Raw genomic sequence first — 15,537 nt, forward strand, 5'->3', positions numbered from 1 at the left:
CAGTAGGGGTAGGAGCCGAACACTGTTAAAAGTATACTCAGCATGGATGCACGTCCCTGCTGTGTTTATTTTCTAACTCTCGCAATGTAACCCCTCCCACAAAGTTGCCAACATGACCCATTCCAATCTGTAGGTGCTTATCCAGTCCTGTTTTTTCTTAGCCTTCTGGGACTTGTAGTCTGAGTTTTATAATGGAAAAAGTGGAACTACAAATCCCAGAATGCAAAGAAAAACCAGGACTGGATAATCACCTACATGGAATGGGTCATGTTGGCAAGTATGCTAGCACAGTCGAAAAGCGAACCAGGGACTAGGAACCTCCTCTACCGGTTTGTTTCATCTGGACCGCTTTCTAACAAGAGGGTCGGGTACGCGCGGCGGCTGCTGGGAAGCGTGCATTTAGTGGTACGCAGGAGGTTTCTTGAATTATTTTGGGCTGTTGTAGAATGCGTTGCACAGGTGAGGGGTGCGCGTGTCACCTGTTTGTGTCAAAATGTATCTGCAGGGACAAGAATAGGCCCACTGATATAGGTGTACTATATAATGGACGGAGTGCGTGCTGCCGTCGTTCAACTTCGGGGGATTTCATTTTGGCTGCTACTGTCGCGTGTGGTGAGGAGGTTTATGGCAGAGGTCGACGTTTTAAATATCCAGCCCTCCAACTGGTTAACTTCGTAAACGTGATCATCTAGTAAGAAATTAGAGAGACTTAGAGCTGTTAGCAATCAAACGTATGGAAAACGAATCGGGGTATAGATGGAGACACTTTACATCTACAATAGAACTGAACCCCGCGCCGCCCACCTCTCTATCCCCGTTAGAACATTTCCAAGTGTCACACGTGGTACTCCACGGAACGCTCTTAGGAGTGAAAACAATACATTTTTAACAATTTTGCACAAGGGCTCACGTCCATTTAACTCTGCACAGCATGCTTGGTGTGTGCCTTATTCTATGGGTTACTCTTGTTCGATCCACTTGACATTGATGATATGGCATTTATAACGCGCTTGTACACAAGTGTTTCTGTGCGCTACAAATTGTTAATTTCTGTCTCCATTAAAATACCTTTTTGTCTTTTGATGTCTTTACGGATTTCAAATAGGAAAGTGCTGGGATGTTGGTGGGGTTGTCTTTTTACCCACCCATTGATTCCCTAGGCCCATCCTAATCCCGATGGCCATTCCCACACTCGTGCTGTTCCTCCCTGTCCTAAACACAAATTCTTGGGATCTCTTTGAGCTTGTTCTATTATGCAGTAATCGGGCCTGCCTGCCAGTGTTCTATCTTAACTCTGCGCTAATGGCTTATTGCAGCTGTAAATTAGTTTCGGTGGTAATACAAATGCATTGACAAAGTGTGCCTTTGGTGGTAATACAAATGCATTGACAAAGTGTGCCTTCAACCGCTTGATTCATAAGAAATGTGTCTCCTTGCCATTAAGTCCTGTTAAAGAGAGCATTGCCAAAGCCAACCGTTTTGGCTTGTGTAGGTATTAAATGGGCATGTGTCCCGTACTGACATTTTATGCCTAGGTACTTGCAGTATTTTCCAGCTGTTACAATCTAAATGCCAAGTGATACCATTATGGGGTGACTATCCGACGCCTACACAAAAGCCACAACTATTGTCTTTGCCAATACTTGTTTGCTTCTTCGAGCAAGAGTGTTTATTTCTAGAACAGCCAATCCGAAATCATCCGTACTGAAGCGGTTAACACAAGTACACAGGCTAACGTAATTTGATCTAAAACTGAGGGTACATGGGCCCTGGGCAACATGCTGTTGAACCGTAAAAGTATACAAATCTTTAACGTTCCTTTGCAGCCAGCTGTACTAGTTGATAAACCTGTTTACAGTCGATGGAGCTACAAGCTAAAAAGCAGGGGAAAAGCTGAACTTCTTGAGTGACTGTTAATTTGCAAAAATAATACCCGGGGAAGGGTGTTTGGCCAATCAGGTTGCTGGAACAGCGGGCGAGAATACACATTCGCCTGCTGCCTCCAGCTACCCGAGGCCCTTCCCTGGGTGAACTTCAGCACCTTTATGCATTATGCAGTGACCTATGAGCTATCTATATATCCTGGATACGATAAAGGCAGCTCTGCCGAAAAACGTGTCATCCACAAAGGCTCTAACATCACAAAAATAAAAGGAATTTATTAATCATCACTACTTTCCATTCCATTATTTTTCGGCGCACTATCGAGGGATAGCTCAACACAACCATTATATATTGTCACAAACGGAGTGGAGGGACTCTAAGTCTCCTTAGTAGCTAAACCTGGTGCGACGCAAGATCTTTAACATCACCTCAACTTTCATGGACAAACCCTTTTAATTTAACGGGGCGCGTAGGTACTGCAGCAGGTGTCATCACAAACAGTCCCTCACCAAGAATGCCTTCCCTGGGTGGCACCATTTTTTTTGTTTGTTTTTCCTTTATGTTGCGCGGCCCTGCCAAACAATCCTTACCTCTTTCCCCACCCACCAGCAGCTCAGGAGCTTTGTTCTCCGGTTGCAGCGCTCCTTCCTCACGAGTTTCTTTTTCCTCCAGAGATTGGCTGTGCAAGCAACATCAATCTACCGGGGGGAGGGGGGGGACATTTGCACCTAGATTAACCCCGGGTGTGAACGGCTTTCACCCCCACAGTGGGGTGCAAGCCATAATACATTTGTTGTTACTGTTTTATTATACCAAGTGAATGAGGGCAATAGGGCCTCTTTGCGAGTTTGTTGGTAAATCTGATTTATTGCCAACTCTTTTGCTCTTACTGCCACTTGGTACCCTGGCATTACCACAGGATTACGAGTGGTGATATGTTGGATCCATGAGGCTAGCTCCGGGGCAACGCATTTGTCTTGGGCATAAGACAACGCAGTGCAACACCTGTTCGAATCCCGGTCCCGCACTCAGAGAGTGGCATTATAAAAGATGAATTAAATAAATTCCCATTTTTGGAGCCAATATGGATTTTTAGCAAATTTACTGCAAGCAGATATTCAACACAGCAAATCTGCAAATTAGTCACTTTGAAGTGTAGGGTTTACCTCCAGGACCGTGCTGGAGGTAAATCTTTCACTTCAAGGTGAAACTTGGAATACGGTGGTCCAGTAAAAGCAGCAGTAATTCCCTTGCTGCCAAAAGAGTGGCAGTAACGGAATTAACTGCAACGCCAAACTTGTAATGAGGCCCATAGTTGTATAATACACTAGCCGTTCCCCATGTAACATACGCCGTTCTAGCATATATCAAAGGTCAACATGATATGATATTTATAAAGCGCTTAATACCCAGAGGTTTCCAAGCGTGGACCCAGGGATCGAACCTGTGATACTCAGTGTCATTGTGCTTCCAAGGTGAGCACGTTGCCCCTGAGCTATCCTCCCGAGACAGTCGGTAATTCAGAGTCACTTCTGTCCACCTTCTGAAATGTTGGAATTACCACTGATCGCTTCCAGGAAGGGGACGTTGGTCCCTGTGACTTATTAATGGTAATTGAAAAGGCTAAAAGTATGGGAAACTGTTTTCTTTTGACTTTGAAAGGCATATGTGTATTGGATGGAATGAGAGGTATGCGTGGTATGAGAACAGTATCTTTTTTTTTTAAACCTTTTATTTTTGAGAGTTTCAAGACAACAGGTAATAGATGCTTCAACCTGGTGCACCAACATAACCGCAGTCAGAGGTGGGAAAGGGATAAGACCAGTTGGAGAGGGGATGAGAAAGGAGGGAAAAGGGTAGAAAAAAGAGTTTAACAATTCCCCGTTGTCGGTTCAACTGCATTACCACTCTCCCCCGCCCCATCATTTACGTCTCTAAACTTTGAAGTGTTCCTTGATCAGTGTCCAAAAGTCATAGCATACAGGGTTTCTGGTGACTTTCTACCTCGGTTGCCTCCTTTGAGTTCAAGTGGCTTCAGTGTCGGACGATGTTGTGTTCCGTAACAGATATGTGACGTATGGGCCCCAAATGTCAGGAGGACGTGCATGTAGTGGGAGAGTTCTTATAAATTCACTCTCCACATCTTGACAGTATGTTACGTCTTTTTGCCAGTCCTCGAACTTGGGCAGGGGTCCACGACTCCATGCCATGGCTATCCGCCTACGTGCTAGTACCAGGAGGAGGCCCGACAGCCTGCGGGAGGCAGGCTGCAGGTATTTGGTGAGGCCTAGCAAGGGTGCTAGTGGAAGTGGGGTTATCTGTTCACCCAATATGTCAGCGATCATTTGTAGCACCAAGGTCCAGAATCGTTGGACTCCTGGGCAGGACCAGGCCAGGTGGAAAAAATCAGCCCGCTCTGCTGAGCAGCGCTCACAGTGAGCCGGGGTTTCCGGGTGGTGACGGTGTTTCTTGACAGGTGTGTAGTACGTTTGGTGTATAAAATTGAAATGTATTAGTTTATATCGTGTGTTAACTGCAACTTTTTGGGTTTGCCGTAGTATGTACGACCAATCTTCATTGCTGATAGGTTCTTGAAGAGCGGATTCCCATTTTTTTTGTGTTTTGGTGTTAGGTGGCAATGTGTCTGTCACTAAGGATTTATACAGCAGTGAGACCAGCCTCCCCTCTCCCTCCGCCCGAATGGTGTTATGTAACAGGGTCCACGTGGGTGGCTGCTGGGGGAACGAGGGGAACAATCTTTGTAGGGTATGACGTAGTCTGAAATATAGAAAGACATCCAGTGAGGTCCTCCCCCCTCTGTCTTTAGCCATTTGCGGGGTAAGGAAAGTGCCCTCCGGGAAAACGTCTCCGAAGGAGTGAACTTTGAGCTTATCGGCCCATATTAGGAATGCTTTTTCGTTCGTCAGTGGAATGCCCGGGATAAATCTGATAGGTAGAAGGGGAGAGTATCTTATGTTTACTCCGTATTTTTTTGCCATTTTTTTCCAGATTGTATACGTGGCTAAGACTGTGTTTAACGTATTATTAGGAGTTCGGATTTGGCTGATGATGACAGCGCTGAGCAAGTCGGGCGAAGCCAGGGCACGTTCCACCTGTACGTGTGGGCGGATAAAGTGGGATGCGTACCAGTGGCTTAAAAATTGTGCCTGAGCCGCCCAGTAATATTTCTCAAGATCTGGGAGGGCCAGGCCTCCCTTCGACACCGGCAACACCAGGGTCTCGTATGCTACACGTGCGGGTTTCCCCGCCCACAAGAGCTCTAGGACCGTGGACCTCACTCTCATTAGGAAGGATTTGGGAAGGAGTAATGGAATATTCGTAAACAAGTACAATAACTTAGGCAAGATGACCATCTTTGTTAGCGAGGCCCTGCCCCAGAGCGTCAGCGGGAGGGTTTTCCACCGGTGCACGCGGTCCTGAATAGCATGGAGCGTGGACATGTAGTTATCCCTGTATATTTCGTGGTGGTTTCGCGACAAATATACACCCAGATATCGTACCCTAGTGTTTTCCCACCTGAAGCCGTAGTCATCTACAAATTCTACAGTGTTGGAGGTCAAGGGGAATATTATCGACTTGGAGTGGTTGATTTTTAAACCCGACATGTGCCCAAAGCGTATGACTTCCCTCATCACCTGGTTAAGATTCTCCTGTGGGTCGCTGACGAACAATGCGATGTCATCAGGGTACAAAGAGACTATTAATTTGTGGGGACCTAGCTTAAGGCCTCTCTGTATTTGAAATTCTCGCAGTCTCGAAGCCAAGGGCTCCATGACAAGAGCGAAAATCAGGGCGGAGAGTGGGCATCCCTGTCTTGTGCCACGTTCTAACGTTAGGGGCGAGGACCTAGTGTTTCCTATTTTAACGTGTGAGCGAGGGTCGTTGTACAGCAAGGACACCAGTCTAATGAAGAAGTTGCCGAGGCCCATCTGTCTCAGCGTCGCTAGCATGAACGGCCATTCTACAGAGTCAAATGCCTTCTCGGCATCTAGGAGTACGGCAATTGCCTGTTGTGTGGGGTTTAGAGCCTCGATGACGCCAAACAGGCGTCTGATGCCATAGGTGGTGCTGCGGCCTGGGATGAATCCTGCCTGGTCCCCCAACACCAGGGCTGGCATCAGAGGGAGCAGTCTGGAGGTCAGGATTCTTGCGAGGATCTTATTGTCCAGATTGATCAGCGAGATTGGTCTATAAGATGTGCACTCATCGGCGGGTTTGTCTTCCTTGTGTAACACAATTATATTAGCTTCACGGAGTGTGGGGGGAAGGCTACCCCTCTCAATGGATTCCTCGTACACGCTAAGCAGTATGGGGGCAAGTATAGCGGCGTGAGCCTTGTAAAATTCTCCGGTGAGGCCGTCGGGTCCCGGTGCTTTAGAGTTTGGGAGGGATTTAATCGCATCTAGGATCTCTTCTATCGTTATCGGAGTGTTCAGTGGTTCTCGTAAATCCGCCTCTACCCAATACAAACTCGTGTCGTCTAGGTATTCTTTCAGGGCAGTCGGGTCCACCTTGCCTCTGGAGCTGTATAGGTTTTGGTAAAAGTCTCGGAATGCCGTGGCAATTTCTTTTTCGGTGTATACCCGTTGACCAAGTGTGTCTTTGATGGATTCCACATGGGTCGGGGTCCTGTCCGAGAGTAAGAGGCGAGCGAGCAGTGCGCCTGGTTTCTGCCCCTCTCCATATTGCCGAACCAGATGTTTGCGGCTTAGAAATTTTAGTTCCCTTCCAGCTGTCTCGCTGAATTTCTGGAGTTCCTCTTTCAGTTCCACCTGTGTCTGGGGGTCTGATGTTGAGGCAAACCTGAGTTCCAGTGCTTTTAGGCGACGTTCACTGTCGGCCAATTCACTACGGATCTGCTTCAGTATACCGTTTTCCTTGGTCAGGCATATGCCTCGGACAAAGCATTTCAGTGTTTCCCAGACGACACCGGCGGAGTCCACGCTGGCTTGATTTCTCTCGATGAAGGCAGTTATTTCTTGGTGAAGTTCTTCTGCGAAAACGGTATCAGAGAGCGAGCCTGGCTTAAACCTCCAGTGTAGGCCCGGGACCGTCGTTCTGGCGAGGAAGGCATCCAGTGTGACCATCGAATGGTCGGAGTATGTGCGTGGCCAAATGCGGCTCGTACCCCAGGAGAATGGGCCGCCAGAGGACGCCATGATGTAGTCAATTCGGGAGCTGGTGTTGTGAACCGGTGAGTAAAATGTGAAGTCCCTCGCGTCACGGTTGTGAAGTCGCCATGTGTCGACTAGGTTGAACGAGCGGCATATCTCTCGGACTTGAATGCTTGCTTTGGATAGGTGTCTGGTTGTATAATGGGATTTGTCGAGTGTTGGGTCCATTGGTGTGTTGAGATCGGCCCCCCAAATGATAGTTTCTGCGTTGATCTTCCCAAGTTGGCACATCACCCAGTTGAAGTTGTCATGGCCATCAGTGTTCGGACCATAAGAGTTCACGATTGCCACCTCTCTCCCCGCTATTATCCCTCTCACCAATAGAGCCCTGCCCATGGTGTCCTTCTGGGATTCGATGAGACTGAAGCCTGATCTCCTGTCTATCAATATGGCGACTCCTCTGGCAAAGGATGAGTACGATGAGAAGTATCTGTGGCAACCCCAGGACTTGGCCCATTGGGACTCCGTTGCTGGTAGGAGATGTGTTTCCTGGAGTATGGCTATGGTGATTTTATGCCGACGTAGGTATTGGAAGATTCTCCTGTTCTTTGCTGGTTGGTTGCCACCCCGTATATTCCAGGTGGCTATTCTAAGCGTTGGTGCTGCCATTCGGGGAATCGTGCAGAGTCTCTGCTTGTTCGGATGGAGAGGCAAGGCTGGCACATTGGGGCGCCGAAGCAGGTCGAAAGTGTAAGGTTTGGGTCGTCAAGGACATATGGGTTAGGTGCTGTGTGGCGAGAGACGGGTGAGCAATGCAGAACTGTTGAACCTGAGTCCCTCCCGCATGTGGGCAACCCCCAACTGGCCCACAGTGATCCCTCCCTTTGTAACTTGCTATAGTCATTGCTGTGCTAGGGGCGTTAGTAGCCCTCCAAGAGGATACCGGGCTTCCGTTAGCTGCCGGAGTTTGTTCCCGTGGTGGCCATTGCGATTGGGAGGAAAGGTATACTGGTGCCGGTCTCCCATTGCTGTAGTGCTGTATTTACGGAGGGTTCCTTCTCGCACGATCTTCGCGTCGTGGTCTCGGGTTATTTCCACCGGGTCTGCATCCCACCCGATCCAGGTATTCGTTTGCCTCCTCGGGGGAGTTGAAAAATTGTGTCTTCCCTTCATGTTGGATGCGAAGTTTCGCCGGGTATAACATGGAATAAAGGATTTGGTTGTCTTGTAGGCGTCGTTTGACCGATGCATAGGATTTTCTTTGTAGTTGTACTGTTTGGGAGAAGTCAGGGAAGAACTGGATGGAGTCGCCGTCGTATTGCAATTTCCCTTTGATTCTGGCCGCCCGGAGCACCGCATCGCGATCTTTGTAGTTCAATAGCCTTGCTATTATCGGTCTCGGGTGCATGCCTGGTGCCGGCCTGGAGCTCGGGATCCTGTGTGCTCTTTCTACAACGAATAGCTGAGACAATGACTCTTTCCCGAAGAGTGTCTGGCACATTTGCTCCACAAAGTCCGCCATTTTGCCTGTGGGTTGTTGTTCTCTCACTCCTATAATCCTGATGTTGTTCCTTCGGGAGCGGCCCTCCAGATCTTCATTCTTAGCGTTCACTACCTTCATCTGGGCTTCGAGGGCGGAGACCCGGGAGGTCAACGCTGCTGTTCCGTCGTCCAGGTCGGACACTCGCTGTTCTACATTTTCGAGCCTGTCTGCATGCTTGTCCAGTCTATGTTGGAGTTGATCTACTTTCGTTGACAGGGTGTCAAGCTTGCCCCCTAAGCCACTGATGCCGGCTTTCAGGTCCATCAGGATCTCCCTGATGTCTTGCTGTGGTGATTGTTCCGCTGATGGTATCGTGTCTGATGTGGGTGATTCCGGTCTGCTGCTGGTTGTGGGCCTTGGGTGGGAGTTTGCTTCGAATTGTAGTTTCTTCTGGGTTTTATCAATCTTTCCCATGTCGGCCCGGGGAGGTGTTTTACGCTGGACCGGGTTGGACCGCCCCCCTCCGCGGCGTTCGGTTGGGATGATACGGGTGGAGTGGGACGGGTTGGCTCCGGGTGTGCAGTCCGTTTATGGGCCTCAGCGCGGGTATTCCGCTGTGCGAAGCTGTGCGGTGCTGTGCCTCCCGTCCCCCCGGCACCCTGGACCCGCGAATAGTGGAGTCGCTGCAGTAATCGAGTCTGTTACGTTTGGAGACCGCGGGGGGAGCCCGGGCCGTCGATTGGGTCCGCCGGGGCCCGCGCCGCGCAGGGGGAGCGGCCTCTCTGTTTCGCGGGCTTGTCGCTCCGTGCGTTCACACTGGTGGTCTCCTACCTGGGGCCGCGCTGTACTTCCGCTCTTCGGTCCGCTTCACTGCCGGTCCTCTCCCGGGTTGCTGCGGGGACGGAGACCACACGGTCTCTCCAGTGCTGCCTCGCACACGTCTACTCGCCTTCTTGAGCGGCTCGGAGTTCCGGGTGTTCTCCGCGCGCGATCGCGGGATTACCCAGGAGGTCAGGCGGCCCGCAGGCCCCGGTTTCCAGGATGTGTGGCGCGGGTCCTGGTCACTCGTCGGAGTCGGGAGTTAGTTCAGACTGAACTGCGGGACATCACGAATGCTTCTGGCGGCATACTGGAATGGATGGGTGACCACGGAAGCTGCGATGGAGCAGGATTCATTAGAGCCCTACGGAGCTCACTTAGGAAGCGGCCATCTTGGATGGCTCTCTAGCGCCCTCTGTGAGAACAGTATCTTAAGTTCCATCAATCACACATGCCTCTTTGATGTGTCTTTGTAGATGCGCAATTGTCAACCTTGTTCCATTGCAGAGTCCCAATGATGGCATAAGATTGCGTAGTAGCATAACTACAGCACCTACTTTCAGTTTTAGCTTGTGAGGAGGGATTCATCCTACAGCGTTTCGCTCTTTAGCGACTGAAACTTTGAGCCAGTAATTTGTGTGAAGAGAAGTGGGGGTGGAAACAAGTAACTTGAAATTATTCTGAATGTCTTGAAGGTGACTGCGTAGAACCATGCTAGTTCTGTTTGTTAAAATGATAGCTGTTGTTGAAGTGAAAGGGCACACAGAGGTACACTTTGCCATTTGGACAGCAGAGGACAACCTAACACTGATAAATTGCATCTGCTGATTACAGAAACATACATAAGCGTTATATATTTGAAGAGGGAGAAAAAGCCAAGTTTGATGCAGCATAAAGTCAGTTCAATTTCCAGTTTTATTAGGCATCAGACGAAGATTAAGGGAACACGGTACAACGCGTTTCGCTGCTCACATGCAGCTTGTTCACGTACAAATGAGAACAAAAAACATCTGTGTATATATGCAAACATTCGGCTAGTTCTATGGTCCATTATGCTGATTGTCCTTTTTCGCTCTCTAATATTTGCCATGTTAGTTGCTTAGGTAGACATTGAGTATAACACGGTGGCCATTTTGTAAATGGCATAGGTTCCCTTATTACAGTATTAATAATAGCCAATAACACTAGAAAGTTCATGCCACCTACAATAAAAAATAAGCGGTTTGGCGAATAATTTGAATGCTTAAATTGCAACTAATTTCTAGATATATAATGCATATATTCAAGTCGATACGGGTATGTATTTGGTAAACCGCCGAATGCATTGAAATAGGGATGGCACACTCTCCTTGGCTACAGATACAAATTGTAGAAATATTGCTCTAAGGTGGCAAATACAAACCCTGGAGTCAATCCAACTAAGGAGTACTATTAGATAAATTATTATATATATTACATTACACAGCCATATTAGTGGCTGTGTAGTTATGGTTAAGTTGCTGTTTCCATAGGAAGAGCAATTTTTGGGCGGCTTATATCTTCGCTCTCCCTGGACGAATTCTCACCAAAGTTTGGTGAGGTTTGGTCCAGGGGGGGCAAAGTTATAGGGGGTGTCCCAAAATGTCTTTTTTTTTTCCCCATAGACTGAATGGGGAAAAAACTTTGATCACGCCTACAGCCCAAACCGCTGGACGGATTTTCACCAAATGTAGACCAGGAGCAGCAGCTTGGTCCCGAAAGCGTGCTTTTGTAAATTTGGTGAAAATCCGTCCAGTAGTTTTTTTTTAAATGACCAAAAAGTAGGTCACAAAAAATGTGTGATATCTATGTCCGGTCCGCGGATACACTTCCCTGTTTGGTCCGCGGACAGTGTCCTGATTGGCTAATCAGCTTGCGTCATGTCCGCGGACATGCAACGTGTTCGCCGATTGGATGGTGAAGAGCGTGAAGTGCGTCAGATTTTTGGAAACGCCCATAATCTTGGATTTGCGGACTTCGCCGCTGTCCACGGACATCGCGGTAAAAACATATTAAAAAACACAACATTGCAGTTGTCAAACTTATGAAATAATCTCTGGGGAGGTGAGGGGTGATGAGGATGGGATGGGATATGGTTGCAAGGGGCAAAAAAACAGATGTTTTTTGCCGTGAAAGTCCGCGAACAGTTCGGATGTTCGCGAACAGTCCTGTGAAAGTTCGTGGACACCTCAGCATTAAAGGGTTGGTGAAATGCAGTTCTTGGATGGCTTATAACTTTGGCGCCACTTAATGGAACTGCATGAAATTTTGAATGTATATTTCTGACCTGATTCTGAGAGAGTATGCCAAGTTGGGTGGGATTCTGTCATGAGGGGGCAAAATTACAGGGGGGTCTCAAAATAATGTAAAGGCTTATAAATGATGTGCCATTTGACGAATCTACACTTAATTTGGGAAATTCATAATATATTTAGATATAATTGTTTTTGCAAAGTTTGGTGGGATTTTGTGAAGAGGGGGAAAAATTAGAGGGGAGTCCCAAAATAATGTAAAGGCTTATAAATGAGGTGCCATTTGACGAATCTACACACTTCATTTGGCAAACTGATAATAGATCTAGATATACATGTTTTTGCGAAGTTTTGTGGGATTCTGTCAAGAGGGAGCAAAATTAGAGGGGGGTCCCAAAATATTGTAAACGCTTATAAATGTGTCATTTGACAAATCTACACAAAGGTTTGCAAAACGATTATAGATCTAGATGTTTTCATAAAGTCTGAATGTATTTTGTCAAGTGGGGGCTAGGTTATAGGACGATATGTGCATGCATTTGACACTTTTCAAAAAATAAAACATGGGTGGATTTCCAGCAAACTTGCGTAAGGAGCATTGGCAAGGACCTACAAGCATGGTTTTGCAAATATGCCAGTGTTTTATTATTTGACAAGTGTCATAATGTTGCTACAAAAAATAGCGGTATACCTTTAGTGACTGAGGGGTAGCCTGTGGCCTTGGGCAGTGGCCAGATTGGATCAATACCTTATTCCATGACCCAGACAGACAATCTATCTACTGGCCATGACCACAAGGGACAAAACATAGGATTCAAGTGGCTATGTCCACCTGGGACTGGCTTTGTGGTAAAGTTATTCGAAATTAGGATAGATCTGAAAGGGAAGAAAAATGTGCTTGTGGTAATATGGTCATAGGGTTCTTTTTGCCTTCTGCAGGCTATAATGGAAAGCGAAGAGGGGCCATGTATGGAACCCTCGCCTTCCCTTTCCATGGTGGCCATCTTGGAAAGGGATTTTCCTTCCTACACCGGGACGCCACAGGCGTCCTGGTTTAGGAAGAAGAATCCTCTTTTTTAGCACAACGGGTTCCTGCTTTGGGAACCTGGGGTGCTAATGGCCTTCACCCCCCCCCCCCACATTTCAGGGGCTGGAATGGGGGGATAATGGTCCAGAGAGCTTGTTATCCACCCTTGCTTTGCTTGGGCTGATAACTTGGGCTGCTGGGCCGGTATCCACCAATCCAGTCCCTGGAACGGAGGATGAACGCCACAATATTCCCATTAGCATAACGCAAAATGCAATTGGAAATGTTGGAAAATCTTATTGAGTCTATGTACTTTACTGAGAAATATAAAGTAGATGCAGTCTATACATGTTTTTTTTTTAGTTCTATTTTTTAACTGTGAAAGGTGGTTCCTAAAGGATTATGGGCCTCATTAGGACCCAGGCGGATTTCGCGGTGCTAAATGCACCGCGAAGCATGGCGGAAAGCCGCCGATAGCGCCATGGGGGTTGGCGGATTTACCGCCCCATTCCGACCTTGGCGGGGCGGTAAATCCCCAATCCCCATTCTGCCCTTCCCCATTCCCATTTTTGCCCCATAGGGTATAATGGGAGTGGGGAAGGAGTTAATTACGCCACCGTAAAATACGGTGGCGTAATTAACAACGAGGTCCCGTAGCGCCATGGTTTTCTCCGCCTGGTAAAACCAGGCGGAAAAGGCCGCCATGGCGCTACGGGAACTCGTAGTATGGCGGAGAGGTACGCCATGCACTACGCTGGCGTAAAACCCTCTCCGCCAGGGTCCTAATGAGGCCCTATGTCTTTTGTTGTTTTTGGATGTATTTCTTTTTGCCAGGAGAGCTGAGAACGAAAGGTGGGGAGGGAAATGAGGGAAGAGGAACCAAACACTAATATGGAGGGGTAGGTGGACAAGGGAAAATGTTGCGCTTGTTTTATTTCTAAGGTAGGGGCAGTGTTTCTCCTGCTTCTTGATTACAGCAGTGGTGGTGGCTCTTGGGGAGGAGGGATGGCATTAGCTGATGCCATTTTAAGATAAATAGCAGTTTTGCTAAAAGTATGTACTGTGTACTAGATTGTAAATGGATAATGAGTAGGAATAGGTGTTGGAGCTGTGCAAGGGAAATTTTGAAGTTGAAAGTTTCTAGATCAGTAGAAAATGCAGTTCTGAACTGTCCGCGAAGCAGAGATCTTATCGTGAAGTGCGGACGGGTTCTCGGACACGTCATCATGTCGCGCGCCAGCATATGGTCATGTGGCACTGTCCGGAAGGTCCGCTATGAAGTCAAATATTAGTAGACGTTTACGGATGCAAAACTAGTTGAATTAGTTGCAAAAAGTGTATAATAGTGTTAAAAATGATTCCGGAAGGTCGGGAATGGCAGAGTTTTAAGGTAACACTTTGTAAATGGGACACAAATATTGCTACATTGGGTAAGTGTGATTTTACTAAGTTGTAGGAAAATAGCATGCACTAGTAAAAACCCATGAAATTCACCGAAAAAAACTTTGTGAAAGGGACGTTCTGGTTAAGTTGCGCTACTAAAATCCTATGAAATCCAGTGAAAAAATGTTGTTAAAGGGACGTTACGGTTCCAAGTAAAACCGAAAACCCCAGAAATTCGCCATTTATGGTAAGCTAAGCAACCATAATTCGCGCCACCACGGTGCACTGCTAAGATTAACACCCAGGACATCAAAGATGACATGACAAATGTCATTGAATATATACGGCATCTTGCGATGCCTGTACGCTTTCTTATTGCAGGATACTTGTGACACAACTACTGACCTGTTAGGCAGAAACCTGTGTAGTTCCCTCTGGGACCACTGCAAAAGATTTAGGACTACAGGTGTTTGGCAGTAAACCCACTTGGTAGCAGTCTGCACCACACAGATTCACTTGGTAGCTGTGGCTGAGCAGTCAGACTTCCCTCAAGAACAGTTAGGCAGTATACAGAGTATTCACAATAGGTCAAAAGAACACAGTAGAACAAGTAAACACTGACCAGAGCTTGGTGAAAAAGAGATATATTTATTTATTTAAAACCACATCTAGAAAAACACACAGGCACTAATAGTAAGCAATTCAAACACACGGTCAATAAAAGATATACACTCCCTTAAAAGAATATTAGATAACTCTTAAGTAAAACCCCACTTATTTTCAGACAGCAGTGAGTGCTTAACGTAGATGAAACTCTAATAATTTGTTTTAAAAAGGGAGAGAAAAGCAGAGAATCAATTGAAACAGATCCCAACACTTTTTCACGAACACAACAAGAGAGGAAGGCAAAGTAACACCGTGAATTCAGAGTCAGTAGGCCGGATCCGCTTTAAGAGGATCAAAACGAAATGTGTCCAATGTCACACTGTTGCAGTGCACAAAAGTCTTGTAACGGTTCAAAAAGGAGTTGGACCAAAGAAAGGCACCAGTTAGAGGGTCAAGGCGGCCAGCCCAGTTCAGAAGTTTAAGGGCTTATTATTACCTTGTAGCAATCTTTAGAAAGGGAGGCCTGGCGGACACGGTACCTTAAAGTGGTGAGAATACTCCAGCGGGGGCAGATGTTACTGGCAGCGGATGCAAGTCGGTGCTTTATCCCGGGGAAGAGAGGATCTCGTCGGGGAGGAAGACAATAGTCCGTTGCACTGCCAGGGAAGAAACCAGCCGCAGAGTTTCTCGGGTACAAGGAGCGGTCCATTGGTTCGCGGTCCAGTGGTAAGTGGCTATCCGGCTGCCGGGGTGCTTGGCACGGGCAATTCGACCACAGGCCGGTCTGGGGTGCGAAGAGAAGAAGGTAAACTGGTTGTGCCCAACAGTCAGGGGAAGAAGCCTCTCCAGCCGGGAGATCTTCTCTGTCGTCAGGAAGTGGTGAGTCGGTTCCGCAGGGCTCCACCGGTGGTGTCGTCGTGGTAGGTCGGC

General features: G+C 47.5%; 1 protein-coding gene across 2 annotated transcripts in view; it reads left to right on the forward strand.

Moving 5' to 3' along the window:
• The first annotated feature begins 255 nt into the window (after positions 1–255).
• Positions 256–15,537, forward strand: part of LOC138514123 (protein NEDD1-like) — a 1,022,049-nt gene continuing 1,006,767 nt past the window's right edge. The window contains exon 1 of one of the 2 annotated variants that reach the window (XM_069629422.1): positions 256–405. Coding sequence is in view for 1 of the 2 variants with exons in the window: in XM_069629421.1 (XP_069485522.1) it covers positions 447–459 (13 nt within the window). In the remaining variant the exon portion in view is untranslated. Of the gene's footprint in view, positions 460–15,537 lie in introns of both variants that reach the window. The other variant, XM_069629421.1, reaches the window with a different exon arrangement.

Source organism: Ambystoma mexicanum, chromosome 12, assembly GCF_040938575.1.
Source record: "Ambystoma mexicanum isolate Mex_15411 chromosome 12, UKY_AmexF1_1, whole genome shotgun sequence".
Lineage (NCBI taxonomy): Eukaryota > Metazoa > Chordata > Amphibia > Caudata > Ambystomatidae > Ambystoma > Ambystoma mexicanum.